The following is a 17,477-nucleotide window of genomic DNA, read 5'->3' on the forward strand; positions in this document are numbered from 1 at the left end:
CATCATCGTGAGGATGAAATCAAAAGCAGTCATTCTTCATTGCCATTTGCATTTTGCTTCTTTGCTAATTTTAAATGCTTTTATTTATTCTCTGATTTTTAAAAATTTAGTTTTATTCTGAACTTAAACACCATGAAAAATGAACATTTATAATACGCAGCAGAACTAAAAAAAGTATTATGAAACTAGTAAGTTTTCATTTCATATCATTTACTTTTTTCAAAAAGTATGTAATAAATTCTACGTGTTAATTTCAAAACTGCCCTGCCTTGTATGTGCTTCCTTCTGAATTTCCATCTTTTCTCTGCATGTTAAAAAGGTTACACGAACTTTTTCTTTTTCTTTTTACATTTCTATTGCTAGATACTCCCTTTCCCTTCCTTTTCCTTGGTAGCAATTAGAAACAGTTAAAAAAAGGAAGAAAAAACTCTTTTAACATGTAAGGATAGTTTAAAAAAACCACAAAAAGCAAATATACATAGTGCCCCAAGTTCAAAATGCATGTCTCTGTGCCTTGACTTTATCAGCTCTCTATCAAGAGGTAGGTAAGACCTAAGATTTAAGTTCTTGAAAGACGTTGTGTTTGTCCAAAGTTTTTCAAACTTGTTTGTTCTTACATTTTGATTGTTCAAATATAAATTATTCTCTTATTTCTCTTAACTTACTCTGCATCCATTCATATTATTTAAGAGTCTTTGAAATTGTCTTTCACAATTTTTTAGTGCACAGTAATATTTCATTGTATTAGTAAAACACAATTTGTTCAGCCATAACTCAATTAATAGGCATCTTCCCATCCCAGGATATCCATTTCCTTCCCTAGAGCCTTCTTGTCTCCAACTGGAGGTTTTATATTTTGTGATCCCATCCTTGTTGCCATTTGTAATATCAACACAATACCCATAGCAGCTGTTATGAATACGCATATGTATTTCCAGGGTAAATTCACAAAATAGAAATAGCTTTCTTCCTCAGAGGCACAAACAAAATATTTATTTGGGACATCATTAAAATACCAGGTGGTAAGATTTAACAGGGTACTTATCACTAATCCAGGGAGTGATCAACATCTTAAACCTTATTTTTATCAGGCCTCCCTACAAGAACAAGTTCCCCTAGAGAAATTCCTCCCTCCACCGACTCCCAGCTTGTTCTCTCTCTCTGCTCCGCCTGCTCTCACTCTCTACTTAAGCTCTTGCTCTCTCCTTGGGCAAGTTCCTCCCAGTCTGAAGTCCATATGACCCAGGCTCCATGTGATCATACGCTTTGTGTGATAGGCCTATTAATGGGAAGGGAAGGTCTTCCTATTCTATTAACATTACATCAGTGCAAGGCACTGAAATGGGAGATGAAACCTTATTTGTGAAGAGAAGGGAGTAAGTGAAAGAAAAATGGAATGTAGGAAGGGGCCAAGTGATGGCAAGCTTTCAGTGCCGTACAGTGCTTTCTTTTGATAGTAGAGCAGGGATCCTCAGGAGTTTATGGATGTTGCTTTGGCAGGGATGAATTGGAATGGCAGGGCAACCAAATAGGAGCCTAGTGATGGTTCAGGCAGGTGATAATGAGGGGGACCTGAAGTAGTATAGTTGTGGTGGGATTAGGGGGAAGATGATGAGCCTTTGCAGTGGCTGTCACACCCTCCCTTCTTATCTCCATCTTCTCTTCCTTGAAGTTAACAGCTCAGCGGCCATGTTCTGTAAGAAGACTTTCTGTAGAGTCTGTCCCTCCCTCCCAGGGTGTCTTGTATCTGTCCCCTTTACATACGTCTGTATTTATTAGTTACATACTTTATCCTGTATACATTTGTAGACATGCTTGTCTCTAACCTTAGAATGTAAAGCCATTGCGAGTAGCCTGGAGCAGTGCACGTCACATAGTGGCTGCTTCATAAACACTTGTTGGTTGATAGTACTACTCTGTTCTGGGTATAACCCTTGCCCTTGAAGAGTTTCAGTTCTGTGCAGGGAGAGACATGGTTAAATGGATGCAAAACCTGCAATATCTGTGTTGTTGGTAAATGGTGATCTGGCAGTATGAATGCAAGAAATTCTGGTTTTGCTATGTTTTTCTTGTTTTAGGTACAGAGTGATTTGGAAGCAAAAGTGAACTCCGTATCAGAATTACTCTGTAAACTCCAGGAGACAGATAAACAATTGCAGCGGGTTGCAGAGCAGCAAAAAAGCATTAAAATTCAACCTGAGAGATCTTGTTGCCAAGACCACGAGAAGCAGTTTGATATGTTTATTGGGCAGCACCTTAGGCATCTGGAAAAAATACAACAACAACAATTAGATATTCAGGTATCTTCATTCATACCAGATTATGTTGCTATATTTCTTATTACTTTATTATCTTAAACTGATAAATAGCCATTATTAAAATCTTTAATGAAGTATTACCTATAACCAGTTTAAATTCCTCATTAATATCTATTACTGTGCAAAAAATTAATATACAAAAAATCTGAGATAATCTCTTTTGAGTTTTCATTGATTTTGTGTTAGACCTTGACATGTTTTTTTCAAGTAGTTGCAGGTTATTTTGCCTTTCTTGTAAGGGTTATGTTGATATTAAGTATTTTTTAAAAGAGTACCTAACAAGATTAAATTTAATTCCATAAGTGTTTGTTAAATACATACTAAGTATAACTTTTGTGCTGTGTGCTGAGGATATAGACAAAAACAAAGCAGTCCCTGGTCTTAAGGAGGTTACTTTTTTGAGGGGGGGATATTGGTAGAGGGGGGATTCCAAAATGGACACAGGTAAGTATAGTACAAAAAAAATTGAGAGTAGAGAAAACACGTATACCTGGTGGCACCAAGAAAGGCCTCACAAAGGAGGTGGCTCCTAAGTTGCACTTTTCAGGAAGACAAGGATTTTGAGAAGCAGAGATGAGTACTGAGTGCATCCCAGGCCTGCACATTGCTCTGGGCCAACGTTAGGGGTGGGAAACGGAGTGTCCAGTTCCAGAAAAGCTACTGATGAATTTGACTGGATTGTAGAGTACATGAGGAGAAACAGTATAAAATAAAGCATGTGGGAGCCAGATGGTTCAGTGTGGCAAATGCTAGCCTGGGGAATTTGTATTTCATTCATTCAGATGGTCAGAGCTGTGCTTCAGGAAGACTATTTTGGCAGCTATGGGGAAGGTGAATGAAGAGGCCAGAAACTGCAAGCAGGGAGACCAGTTAACTATTATCATCTAGGTGAGAGGTGAGAGGTAGTGAATGCCTGAATGAGGTACTCACATATGTTCATGAGAGTGGAAAAAAGGGGATGGATGTGAGATGTTGTGACAGGAGAATGGACAGAAGTTTACAAATAACAGGAGAGGGGAATACAGAAGGAAGAGTCAGAGATGAGGCCAGTATAACAAATGATGATGCCAGTAGCAGAAATAGGTAAATTATTTAGGGGAGAAGTTTTGTTTTTTAAACTTGTTGCATTTGAGATAGCTTCATTGGCTCCACTTTTGTCACAGTAGCATGTGTCATGCCTGAGAAATGAGCTGACTCCTGTGCTGCACTTTTGTCTTTGGGTGGTTAGATAGCTATGTCAGTGGCTTGGACCAAGTAAATTTTGAAAAAGAAAGCCCAGCCTGTGTGGATTAAATGTTGCTCCAGAAGATCCCGCATCTTGGTAGCAGAATTCCTTCTAGGGGACTTTCCATCACTAGACCAGTACCAGATGACTCAGAGTTTGGTGTTACCAGAGCAGTGGAAGTAGTAGTGCTGAAAGAACAGCTTAGTACAGGTAGAAGCAAAGCAAAGGCAAAGACAGCCACAAAAGAGAATAAGCAATGGAGGAATCTCCTGAAGTGAGGGTGGATAGAAACTGCAGGAGAGAACAGAAAATCAAGGTATGGCCTTTTCCTTTGGGAAAGCCTGAGACTTAAATCTCAGTGACCAGGTGTATGTAGTGAGTGAGGCCAGACATTTGTAGTTCACACTGGGTGTCCTGATGCAGAGAAGTATCGATGAGCAGGAGCCTTACCAGGAACACGGAGGCCACATTGTAGACGATGATGCTTGGGGCAGTTACCACTCCTCATTCTAGGTCACAGTCAGCTATAGCACATTTCCAACTCATGGTCCACTGCTAACAGATTAAAATGTAATTGCAAAGTGTTTGACATCAGACTTCAGACTACTAAATGTTTTTTGCTTAACCATTTTTGAGGAATACACTTTCTAGATGGTTTTGTCTGGTTGTAAGTTGGGAAGTGTCTGTAGTCTCAAAACAGAATTAATCTCTCCCCCCAAATGATGAATTTTTAAAAAGTCATAAAACAATTTTGTTTTCTAGAACCATTTAATTACCTCTGCATTCAACACTGGCGGATTCCAGCCTGTCAATGGGCCACCTTCCAATGCAGTAGAAAAATCATTTGTAAATTCAGAACTTCCACATGCTGTTAGGAGTAACCATTCTTCACATCATAGACACCCAGAGCTTCCTAGTCAAGGTAAATAGTGTCAAATTCAGTGAGTCACTTTTGATACTGATTCGTTTCTCACCTTTGATGAATCTCATTTTCATTAGTGATCTTGCTATTTTTCTTGTTTTCTTGTCCTATTTTTTCTATACAAACAAGTAGCGAGTAACTGTAATATTATGTTAATTAGCCTATATTAATTATTTGATATTTTATAAAGCTAGTTTTTTACCTTTTGTATGCATGAACAAGTACACTAGTACAAGGCACTATGTTATGTTTTGGAGACAGAGGTACAAAGAATGAAACAATTTTACTCTAAAGGAGCTATTCCTACCTGTGGCCAAAATAGAGTAAGTCCTAATTTGTGCAATTAAAATTGATACTTCAGTGAGTCTTATAATCTGATTATAGGTATTGCTACTGTTAATGTAGATCACAAGTTATATATCCCTTCTTATCCTTTGTGACTTATGTGCATGCCCTCACAGAAATCTTCCACAGGGGATCTGTGCAATGAGCTAGATACTTTACTCTTGGTCTTTTTACCTTTTGTACGTATTAGTGCAACAACCTGTCTATTCCTTGTTGATAACATTATTTATGACTCCATAAAGTTCCTCTTTGATGCCTCATTATGAGAGGTGAGCCTGGATTTTCAAAGTCTTTACCAGTGGAACTTAAACTCTGAAAGGCTATATCCAGGGATGTGTCCCTACTATAACAGAAATTGGCAAGTGCTTCAAATCAGGGCTTGGTTTAATTTTTTTGTTGATTGTCTAGCCTTACGAAATTGCCAGTAATATAGATTAAACTTAAAAGTGTGTGTATATGCTTTCCCTTTCTCTATGCTCCCTCTGTCTGCCCAAGGCCAGGCTGTTAACTATTTACCAGCACTTCTTTGTATTGCTCTATGGTTGTTGTCCTTCATCTTCAAAGAGGACCAAAATGACATCACCTTTGTAAAGTGAAATTTCAGTGTGTCCAACTGTGGCTGATCAGACCAATATGAGCTCGGAATGCTCTACCACAGGTTGGGCACAGATAGTCTGTATGAATGTTTGGGGTGAATATCCCCAGTTTACACATCCTGCATTTCCTTTGTGCTGTCTCAATTCTTCTTTGCTCATAGGGCACAGCACCCTTTCTGGTGTGAGCATGCCATGCTGAGCAGTCTTGTGCCAGTGTCTCGCATGTTGCACAGTCAAATCCAAAGTTCTTGAGAGAGACCTTGAGAATGTCCTTGTATTATTTCTTCTGGCCACCATGTGATCATCTGCCTCATGCAAGTTCTCCATAAAATAACTTTTTTGGCAAGTGTACATTTGGCATTCAGACAACGTGGCCAGCCCATTGGAGTTGTGCTCTCTGAAGCATAGTTTGAATACTTGGCAGTTTAGCTCGAGCAAGGACTTCATTTTCTGTCTTGCTCTGTAAAAACCCATTGAACTCAGCAGCAGTAGAAAGCTCAGGGTATGAAGTTATCTAGTCTAGAGCAGTGGTGCCAGAATTTGATTAGAAATGAACTGATTAGAAATGAATCTCTGCCAACCAGTAGCATATTGACTTAGAAAACCACAAATTAATGTTATATTTTACTGTATTTTTATTTGTTTTGTTAAAACATCTCCTAGTTACCTTTTAATCTGTCTCAAACCACTGGGGAATTTTGTAGCCTGCTGAGGAGTTTGACACCTCTGTGGTAAGGTAACAGCAACAATTGACATTTAGTTACTGCTTTAAAGTTTGTAAAGACTTAATCTGTAGACATCCATTATTTGATAAGAGTCTCATAACAACCCTGGTCTTATGATATCAGAAGGACTTCAGATAAGTCTATCTCTGTGACAGACCCAGTTTGCTGTTTAAAGACCAATCCAGAGAAAGCTCATCACCAGTAGTTTAGCTGATGAATTCTTTGGCTATGACAGCCTATATAGCAGAAATAAATTTAAAATGACCCCCATTCCTGTGTTTTCCCCCTTCTACTTCTGCAGTGATATTGGTACAATAGGAGAAAGGAATGCCAGATACTTCAGTTTTTAGACTGTCTATAATCATTAACTTAACTTTTCATACTCTAAAGATTTGACCTTTGACCTGTGCTCCACAGTGACCCAACTATTGTAACTGCCTTGATATTAGCATTCTTAGGCTAAATGAAACTAGAAGATAAAAGGAATGGGTTTAAGTAATAAAACAGGTCAAAGGTTTGCAGATTGCTTACTCAATAACTTTGTGCCTATATGTTATCACATATGACAGTTGGACCTTCCTTTTGGACTCTAGGCATGACAGTCCCTAATGTGGTAAATGAAGATACAATTAAGATACTAGTGCAAAAGAAGATAGGAACCTAGAATAACTGGGCCAGAATAGGTTTACATAAAAGAAATCCAGGTTAGAGAAGAAGCAGGAGAGCAATTATACAACGATATTGTGTGGACAGTTTTGAAAGACTTAAGAACTCTATCAACATAAAGTAACCAACCATGATTCTAGAGTTCTCCTGATGCTACCCATGTCCTGACAAAGAGATGTGGGACTTAGGGTGCAGACACGATGTATATTTCTTGGACATAGTTAATGTAGGATTGTGTTTTACTTAAGTTTTTTTGTGAGTTTTTTTTCTTTTTCAATGAAGGAGAGTGAAGTAGGGGAAAGGAAATAAATTTTTTTAAAATTGAAAAATATGTAAGAATAAAGCAAAAAATCAGTTTTCAGGACACTTAAACAGGAGAAGATGCCAAAGGATCTAGAAAAATCACAAAAAGGTGTTGGGGATGGAAGCTCAATTCCATGTGGACAGTCTCGGGCGGGTAAAGGTGGGAACTTCCAAATCTTAGAGTTCTCATGAGGCCCCCTGCCAGGCCTAGAGGCCTGTGTGGGCTACCCGAGTCTTCTTACCTCACCTCCGAGGTCTTCGGTTGGCCAAAACCGGATGCTCATATGAGAGAAAGGACGTTCCAGAGTCGAACAAGGGTTGAGCTTTATTTCAGGGTCTAGTTACAAGTGCAGGGGGAGGGGTCTTCCTTAGGAGGAAGAGGGGGAGATTTCCTAAGGAGGCTAAGATCTTAAGGGATTGGAAGTAGAAGTACAAGCGGGGAGAGAGGGGGAGGGGAGAGAGGAAAGAAGAAAGCGGAGCCTACTGTCCTCTTGGCTCCTCACGTGCTAAGAGAGCTTTCAGGCTTCCTCAATCCTACTTAACCTTCAGCCACACAGTTTGCATCTGAATACCGTGCTGTTAGATAACAATAGTGTGCCCAGATCCGGGACGACCTCGAGGGCAGGGAGACTCCACCCATCACGTATCTCCCGGGGAGAGGCGGAAATACCCGAGCTAGCCGAGCTAGCTCAGTCTGACCTTCTCGAATCCCTGCTGTTCATGGAGGGCCTCGTAAGACTCTAAGATTTAGAAGTCCCACTTTTACCCGCCCGAGACCGTCCACACGGATTTGAACTTCCAATCCCAACATCTCCCCTTCTTTGTTATGCGCGGAGCGCACCTGGCTCTAGAGCAAACAGTGGCTGGAGGCTGAGTGGATTAGGAAGGCCTTTAGCATATGAGTACCCTACAACAAGACTTCATTCACACAGAAATCTGCAGCTAGCACAACTGACAAAGGGAGGCATCAAATAAAACAAAGATGAAACTAAATGGCTGAGTTACAACAGGGGAAGTGCAATCAAGTAATCCCAAAGCATATTTTAAGAGGAGCAGCTGGTGTAGGCGCCTTACACGTCACCACCCCCCTTAATCTTGCAAATGGATCTATACAGGTGGAAAATTGGTCACCTCCTCCCCCCCCAAGTGTCTGAGTCTGTGATATCAAAGTCCTCCTTCAGCCGGTGGAAAGAGATGCCTAGATGGAAAGCTGTCAGCAGCAGTGTCTGCGGTTGTGATGAGTGCTGCCTCCTCTCTGGGCAGCAAGGTTAAAGCTGTCAGCAGCAGGCTCAGGTGGTGTATGATCCTTCTCCGGGGTCTCCAGGCTCTCCGGGGTCTCCGCCTCCTGCGTCTCCGCCTCCTGCGTCTCCGCCGTCTCCGACATCGGTTCCCACCTACGGATCCTTCTAATGGGAATCCACGCATCACCTTTTCCTGTGGAGACACAAACATACCCTGGACCCCATATTAGTATCTTATACGGACCTTTCCATTTCCCTGAGGCCATATCCTTTACCATGGCCCATGTGTCTTTATATCCAGCCTGGGTATTACTTTCCTTGCGGGGTTGTCTTGGAAAAGTCACAAAATGTCTCATAGCTGGAGTAGTATATGAGTTTCTTGAGATATGCAAAAAATTGTGTGTATACACAGCTGTATCAAGCTCTGATTGTGTTAGGCGACCTTTCCCCTTCTTTGTTTAGTGAGGATCGCCTTCAAGGTGAGATTGGCCCTTTCCACTATGGCCTGGCCTTGTGGATTGTAGGGGATTCCTGTAACATGTCGAATCCCTAGATCGCGGAGGAAGTGTGTAAGGGTTTGAGAAGTATAGGCAGGGCCGTTATCTGTCTTTATTTCTAAGGGTAAGCCTGAAACAGAAAAACAGTGCCAAAGATGTTGAATTACTTTAGCACTTGATTCACCTGGCTGTAAAGTCACCATAAGGAATCCGGACCATGTGTCAACTGTCACATGTATGCACTGGCCCTTAAGATGGGTGACATCCATTTGCCAAATTTCATTGGGTGCCAAGCCACGAGGATTGACACCCTGGTCTAGAGATGGGTGGAATGGGATACATTGGAGACAGCTCTTAACAATTTTTCTGGCCTGTTCCTGAGTTATCCCATATAATTTGCAGAGGGCTTCTGTGGCTAGGTGGAACCTATCATGAGCCTTTTGGGCCCTTTCTTGTGGTTCCACAGTGTGCCCTACCAGGTATAGTGAATTGTCTGCTATTTGATTTCCTTCAAAAATTGGTCCTGTGCCATTAGTATGGGAGCGCACATGTAAAACATAAAAAGGGTGTGTTCTGTTATTAATGGTGGTCAATAGCCGCTCACACTGTGAAAAAATATTGGACCGATAATCTACAATAGAGTCCTCAATCCGTGAAATTAATAAAGATGCATACTGACTATCAGTGATAATATTAATGGGTATGTCACTATATATTTGGAGAGCTTGGATTATAGCTTCCAATTCGTTCTGTTGAGTAGAGGTGTAGGGTGTGTTAACTATATATATCTCTTGGGAGGCCGAATTATAAATAGATGCCTTGTGATGTTTCGTGGCATCTGTAAAAATGTTAGGCCCTTCTACTGGGTTTGGTGAGTACCTTTTCACTGGTGCTGGGGCCCACTGTAATAATTCTTTGAATAGGAAAGTCGAATTTGGTTTCATCTGGGCCCAGTGGAGTATAGTGGCCCAAGAAACATGATTCTGAGCTAACTCTTCTACATCCTTAGTGGTGAGTGTAGCATAAAGAATTGGCTGTTTTTGGTATATGTGGGTGGCTCTTCTTACTGCCTCTAGTGCTAACCGTCCTAGAAATTCCCACTTGTTTAGTAAACTACTTCCTGTTTTACTTAAATATACCCACTCTAGGGGCTTCTCTTTTTGGTGTATGACGGCATAGGGAGGTGTGGTGGAGATAATAGATACCTCCAGATCTCCTCCTGGATCCCACCGAAATGTGGTGGACTCTAAAAATTGTTTTTTTATTGCCTCTATGGCCTTGGCTGCTTCAGGAGTCAATGTTCGTGGGGAATTTAAAGCACAGTCTCCTGTCAATAGTGAATATAAAGGTTGCATGAGAGGTAAAGGTATAGGCACCTTTGATCTTATCCATTGGATAGCTCCTACTAGTTTCTGAGCATCATTGAGTGTTTGGATCTTTACATCCCATTTTGGGGGTTCCGGCCGAATGATGGTGCCCTGTATCTGATATCCCAAATATTTGTAATTGGGTCCTCTCTGTATCTTTTCAGGAGCAATAACTAATCCTAGTCCTAAAAGGTTCCTTTCTACTGCTTGGAAACACTTCTCCAGTTCCTTGAGCTGAGGTGCAGCTATAAGGATGTCATCCATATAATGGATGATTTTGCATTGGTATTGCTGTCTGGGGCTTTCTAAGGCTTGATTAACATACCACTGGCAGATGGTGGGGCTGCAATTCATACCTTGGGGCAATACCTTCCACTGATACCTCTTTGCAGGTCCTTCGTTATTGGGGTGAGGTATTGTAAAAGCAAACCGAGGACAATCTACTTTGTTTAAAGGAATGGAAAAAAAACAATCCTGAATGTCAATGATTATAAGTGACCAACCATCCGGGATGGCATTAGAAGGGAGACCTGGTTGCAGGGCTCCCATAGGCATGAGAGACTGATTTATCTTCCTTAGATCTGTAAGGAACCTGAATTTCCCGGATTTTTTCTTTATAACAAACACAGGAGCATTCCAGGGTGACTTTGATGGTTCTGTATTTCCTTTTTCTAATTGCTCCTTAACCAATAGTTGTAGTGCCTGGAGTTTTTCTGGAGTCAGGGGCCATTGCTCCACCCAAATCGGGGTGTCTGACTTCCAATTCAAGGGTGGGGACTCCAGAGCAACAGCAATGGCCCTTACTAAAAATTTGATAACCTCATCCCGAGGCGGCTCATAATGTCTCTGCCCCAGATGTTAAAACTAAGTCCTGGAATCACCAACGGCCATACGGTCCCTTGGCGATCCTCTGCCTCCCACTTTACTGGGTGCATTGTCTCTAAGGTATTTTGGCACCCTCCTATTCCCCACACTGGTCTTTGGCTTTCTTTGAGCTTCCAGTGCCGGGGTACTGAGCGACCGCTAAGGCAGGTCCTATCCGCTCCAGTATCAAGGAGGCCAGTCATGGGAATTCCATTGAGCCACATTGTACACTCGGGTCTATTCTGGCCTATTTCCTTTAGTAACTGGATTTGAACTGAGTGCTTTAAAGGAAGGGCAATAGCTATGGGAAGCTGATTGTCTATATGAGCTGGCTCGGCTACCACATTGGAGCATGGAAGTGCTGTGGTGCCGGTGGGATAAACTCCTGTATATATAACTACGGGTGCATGAGAGGGGTTCTGTAATATCAGGGATTCCTCCTGTATGGGGTCTCTCAGGGGGATCATGGCAAACTGATGAGCTGCAAGCTGGCACTTCTCTAAGCTGTAAAGGTGTTGCATTCCTTCCTCTGGCCCCATAATCTCCTGTATTCTCCCTCCAAGGGGCCGTCCCGATTCTCTGCCAAAGGGTACACTTTCAGGGCCCTCGAGGGGCCCCTCACCCCGTTTCCCGACTTCCTACATTGTTTAGCTAAGTGACCTGGCTTTCCACATGAAAAACAAGGGTCCTGGCCCCTCCCTGTACTTATTTCTTTCCTACACTCTTTCTTAAGGTGTCCCGGTTTTCCGCAGTTAAAACATTTTTTCTCCAAAGAGATATTACTTAAGGCTGCGGCCAGGTACTTCCCTTGCACCTGTGCCAAGTAGACCTGACTTTCTACCCTTTCACATCTCTGTATCATTTCTTCAACAGATGCATTCTTTGGCAGTCCCAGCATTGCCTTTTTGCAGTCATGATTACAATTCTGCCGCAGCAATGTCCTCAACACTATCTCTGTCCCTTGGTTTTCCTCTCCCATATCTCGACCCATATGCCTCCTGCAGCCTGGCCACAAAATTAGTAAATGGCTCATTGTTTCCTTGCGTAATCCTAGTCATGGGAAACTCTCTCTCTTTCTTAGAGGCTATAACCTTCCAGGTGGCAATAGCCATTCCGGCAATCAAAACATAATCGGAGGCTGAGTACTGTAATTGATTTCCTGTAGCCTCAAACTGCCCTGTTCCTGTAAATTGCTGATAAGCCTGGGGGGCCTGAGCCCCTAGCCCACCGGTAGTGCTCTTTACCCTCTGAGAAAATTCTGATACCCAAATCACATTCTGCCCAGGGGTAAGGCAGGCTCTAGCTAAGCTCTTCCAGTCATTAGGAGTCAGAATGAACTGACCGCTGAGAGTTTCAAGCATGGCTATAACAAAGGGTGAATTAGGGCCATGCTTGGTACAAGCCTCTTTAAGAGTCGCCACTCTCTTCCACTCTCTGGGTATGTGGCTCCTTCGAACGCCACCGGGGACACTGGGGTCCGCTATTTCTAGCACAGGAAATGTCCCTACATCTTCTCCATTCTCTATAGCCTTTCTTATTCCTTTTTCCAAACTGGACTGTGGCCCTGAACTGTCTGACCAATGGAGCAGGTTATAAGGAGGCGCGGAGGGAAGGCACGGCGTATTCTCCCCTGCCTCGCCTTTTCCATCCGCTAGATGGAGCTCCGAGTCTATTTTTTCTTTACGCTCCTTAACTTTCCGCTTAACTTTCTGCTTGCCTGGACTCTCCGTCCCTCCCGTGTTCTCCCCTCCCCTGTCTCCGCTTCCACTCTCATTCCAATCCCGCCCTGGCCTCTCCGGCCCTTCCAGCAGGCTCTTAATTACACCGAATATCAGGAAATCTAAATCCTCCAGCTCCCCAGGGTATTGTTGCTCATAAGCAGTCATTTGCTCTCCGACCGCTCCCCATTTTTCTCTTGATATTCCTGCCTGCTTGAGCCAAGGAGAAACTTTACAAATCCTTTTACAAAATTCTCGGAGGTCATCTAACTCTATTGTGACCCCCGCCTTCCTGCATTCCCTGTGAAGTTTCTCAGCCCAGACCTCCTGTTCCTCTGGCTTTATTAGTGGCAATAGATTCCCCATCTCTGCCCTTTTCCCATGGGTGTGGGAAGCTTCTCTCACTCTTTCTCTCCTTCCGAATCTAGGATTCGGGACTCGCTTCTTTCACAGCCCCTTCCGGGTGTTCCCCCAAAACACCCAGGATATCCGCGCTCCTGTCCTCTGTTCGGAGACGCCAACTGCCAGGCCTAGAGGCCTGTGTGGGCTACCCGAGTCTTCTTACCTCACCTCCGAGGTCTTCGGTTGGCCAAAACCGGATGCTCATATGAGAGAAAGGACGTTCCAGAGTCGAACAAGGGTTGAGCTTTATTTCAGGGTCTAGGTTACAAGTGCAGGGGGGTCTTCTTTAGGAGGAAGAGGGGGAGATTTCCTAAGGAGGCTAGGATCTTAAGGGATTGGAAGTAGAAGTACAAGCGGGGAGAGAGGGGGAGGGGAGAGAGGAAAGAGAAGCGGAGTTTACTGTCCTCTTGGCTCCTCACGTGCTAAGAGAGCTTTCAGGCTTCCTCAATCCTACTAACCTTCAGCCACACAGTTTGCATCTGAATACCGTGCTGTTAGATAACAATAGTGTGCCCAGATCCGGGACGACCTCGAGGGCAGGGAGACTCCACCCATCACGTATCTCCCGGGGAGAGGCGGAAATACCCGAGCTAGCCGAGCTAGCTCAGTCTGACCTTCTCGAATCCCTGCTGTTCATGGAGGGCCTCGTAAGACTCTAAGATTTAGAAGTCCCACTTTTACCCGCCCGAGACCGTCCACACGGATTTGAACTTCCAATCCCAACAGCCCCCCATGAAACACCAGGGAATTGAGGAGTGAGACCGAGCTATCTCGTGTATTTCCGCCTCTTCCCGTGAGAAACGTGATGGGAGGAGCATCCCTGCCCTCGAGACTGTCCTGGATCTGGGCACACCTATTGTTATCTAACAGGCACGGTATTCAGGTGCAAACTATACGGCCGGAGAGCTTAATTAGGGTCAGGAAAGCCTGAAGGCGCTCTTAGTGCGGAGGGGCCCTGACAGGACAGAAGGCCTCTCCTCCCTTTTCCTCTCTTCGCTCTCCCCTCCCCCTCTCTCCCCACTTACACTTCTACTTCCAATCTCTTACCGTAAGATCTTTGCCTCCTTGGGAGATTTCTCTCTCCCTCCTAAGGAAGAGCTCCCCCTGCACATGTAACCAGGACCCTGAATAAAGCCTAACCCTTGTTCGACTCCGGAAAGTCTCTTCTCTCGTACGTTTATCTGGTTTGGCCAACCGAAGACCTGGGACAGGTAAGGTAAGACTCGGGTAGCCCTCAGGCCTCTAGGCCTGGCAAAAAGGCAATTGAGAATACACAGGGGTATTCTTGATGAAAATAGAAAAGGAGAGCAAGAAGGATTTTGTGGACAGAATTACATAATCTCAGAATTGGAAATATCTCAGAAGCCATCTCCTTTTCAAACTTAAAAAGGAATCTTCTCTAGATTGTACACAATCTGCGGCCAACTAGCTTTGGCTTGAAGAGCTCTAGGGAGGAGGACAACAATTTTTCTTAAGGTTTCTTCAAAGTTTGTTTCACTTTGGATGATTCTAATGCTTAGGAAGTTTTGTCTTATACAAATCCTGACTTTGTTTTTGTTTTTTCATCTTCCTTTTATTACTTCTACTTATAGCCTCTAGGACCAAGTGGAACTAGTTTAACTTTTTTCCACGTGACTGCCCTTCAGATACAGGCACTTTTTTTTCTAAGAAAATATATAATTTATTTTTCAGTTTTCAGCATTCACTTTCACAAGAACATGAACTACAAATTTTCTCCCCATTTTTCCCCACCCCTCACCCTAGGGCAGCGTACACCCTATCCACCCGTTCCTCCAATCTGTCCTGCCTTCTCTTACTACCCCTTTCTTCCAACTCCGTTCCCTTTCTTTTCCTGTAGGACAAAATAGATTTCTATATCCTATTGCCTGTACATCTTATTTCCCAGTTGCATGCAAGAACAGTTTTTAACATTCATTGTTAAAGTTTTGAGTTCCATATTCTCTCCCTTCCTTCCTTCCAACCACTCTCATTGAGAAAACAAGCAATTCGATATAGGTCATATATGTGTAGCCATGCAAAACACTTCCATAATAGTTATGTTGTGAAAGACTAATCACACTTTTCCCTCTGTCCTGTCCTGTCCTCCGTTTATTCCATTGACCTGTCCTCCCACAATAGTGTTTGCTTCTGATTATCCCTTTCCCCAATTTGCTGTCCCTTCTGTTATCTTCCTTCTCCTGTCCCCTCCCCCTTGCCTTCCTGCAGGGTAAAATAGATTTCCATACCCAACTGAGTGTGTTACTCCCTCTTTAAGCCAAATCCCATGAGAGTATTCCCTTTCATCTCCCCCCTTTTCCTCTCCATTGTAAGAGACCTTTAATGTGAGATGATCTGCTACATTCTACCTCTCTCTCTCTCTTACTCCTAGTACATTCCACTCAACAGGAAATTTTTTTAGGTATTCTCCCTTCATATTCAACTCACCCTGTGCCCCCTGTCTATGTATGTATGTGTGTGTGTGTGTGTATACATAAATAAATAATACATACACCCACATACATATACATGCCTACACATATAATATATACACACCCATACACATCTGTACATATATGTATATATATATACACACACATACATACATGTATACGTATACACACACATATATATTCACTCTAACTATCCTAAAACTGAGAAAGGTCTCATGAGTTACAACTATCATCCTTCCATGTGGGAAGGTAAACACTTCAACTTCATTGAATTCCTTGTGGCTTCTCTTTTCTGTTTACCTGTTCATGCTTCTCTTGATTCTTGTATTTGAAAGTCAGATTTTCTATTCAGTTCTGATCTATTCAATAAGAATGCTTGAAAGTCCTCTATTTCACTGAAATTCTATTCTTTTTTCCTGAAGTATTATACTCAGTTTTGCTGAGTATAGGTAGGTGATTCTTGGTTTTAATCCTATCTTCTTTGAACTCTGAAATAATCATATTCAAAGCCCTTTGATCCCTTAGTTAGAATCTGCTCAATCCTGTGTTATTCTGATTGTAGTTCGATGATACTTAAATTGTTTCTTTCTGGCTGCTTGTAATATTTTCTCCTTGACCAGGGAACTCTGGAACTTGACTACAATATTCCTAGGAGTTTTCCTTTTGGGATCTCTTTCAGGAAGTGATTGGTAATTTCTTTCCATTTCCATTTTACCCTCTGGTTCTAGAATATCAGGGCAGTTTTCCTTGATAATTTCTTAGAAGATGATGTGTAGGCTCTTTTTTTGATCATGGTTTTCAGGTAGACCAGTAATTTTTAAATTGTCTCTCCTGGATCTGTTTTCCAGGTTAGTTGTTTTTCCAATGAGATATTTCACATTGTCTTCTATTTTTTTCATTCTTTTGGTTTTGTTTTGTAATTTCTTGATTTCTCATAAAGTTGTTAACTTCCATCTGCTCCATTCTAATTTTTAAAGAGCTATTTTCTTCAGTGAGCTTTTGGACCTCTTTTTCCATTTGACCAATCCTTGTTTTTAAGGCATTCTTCTCCTCATTGGCTTTTTGGACTTCTTTTGCCATTTGGGTTAGTCTGTTTCTAAAGGTGTTATTTTTCTTCAGCATTTTTTGACTCTCCTTTAGCAAGCAGTTGACTTGTTTTTCATGATTTTCTTGCATTACTTTCATTTCTCTTCCCAATTTTTGCTCTGTTTCTCTTACTTGATTTTCAAAATCCTTTTTCATCTCTTCCATGGACTGAGACCATTTCATATTTTTTTTTGGAGGCTTTGGATGTAGGAGCCTTTATCTTGCTGTCTTTCTCCAGTTGTGTGCTTTGCTCTTCCTCTGGTTGTATGCTTTGCTCTTCCTCATCTGAAAGGATGGGAGGAAATACCTTTTCACCAATAAAGTAACTTTCTATAGTCTTATTTTTTTTCCTTTTTTTTGGACATTTTCCCAGTCAATTGCTTGACTTTTGAGTCCTTTGTCAAGTGGATAGTATACTACCCCAGGCTTCAGAGGTTTTGTACATCTGTTCTCCAAGATATCTATAGGGACCTGTAAGTTTTCATTTTCTCCAAAGTGGCATAGTCAAGGGAGAGGTGTTACTCCTCTCCTGCTCTGTGCTCTGGTCTGTGAGCAACTGCAAGCACTCTTTACTGCTCTGGAACTGTGAGTAGAATTCCCTCTACATAACTGCCACTAGCTTCATCAAGCCAGTGCCCCTCCTCATCCTAGGACTGCCACTTAGGACTGAGTCAGCGACTCATTTCCCCCATGGTCTGTAGGCTGAGAGCTTCAGAATTGTGTGTTGCTGTAGCTGCCCTGGAGCTGGGGTT

At 42.5% G+C, this 17,477-nt stretch overlaps 1 protein-coding gene across 5 annotated transcripts in view; it reads left to right on the forward strand.

Moving 5' to 3' along the window:
- The window catches only part of KIAA0586 (KIAA0586 ortholog), a 153,807-nt gene that overhangs the window by 18,607 nt on the left and 117,723 nt on the right, over positions 1–17,477 (forward strand). For all 5 annotated transcript variants that reach the window (XR_011971752.1, XM_072629322.1, XM_072629324.1 and 2 more), the window contains exons 7-8: positions 2,079–2,300; positions 4,306–4,465. Coding sequence is in view for 4 of the 5 variants with exons in the window: in XM_072629322.1 (XP_072485423.1) it covers positions 2,079–2,300; positions 4,306–4,465 (382 nt within the window). In the remaining variant the exon portion in view is untranslated. The remainder of the gene's footprint in view (positions 1–2,078; positions 2,301–4,305; positions 4,466–17,477) is intronic.

This window comes from Notamacropus eugenii, chromosome 1 (genome assembly GCF_028372415.1).
Source record: "Notamacropus eugenii isolate mMacEug1 chromosome 1, mMacEug1.pri_v2, whole genome shotgun sequence".
NCBI classification, from domain to species: domain Eukaryota; kingdom Metazoa; phylum Chordata; class Mammalia; order Diprotodontia; family Macropodidae; genus Notamacropus; species Notamacropus eugenii.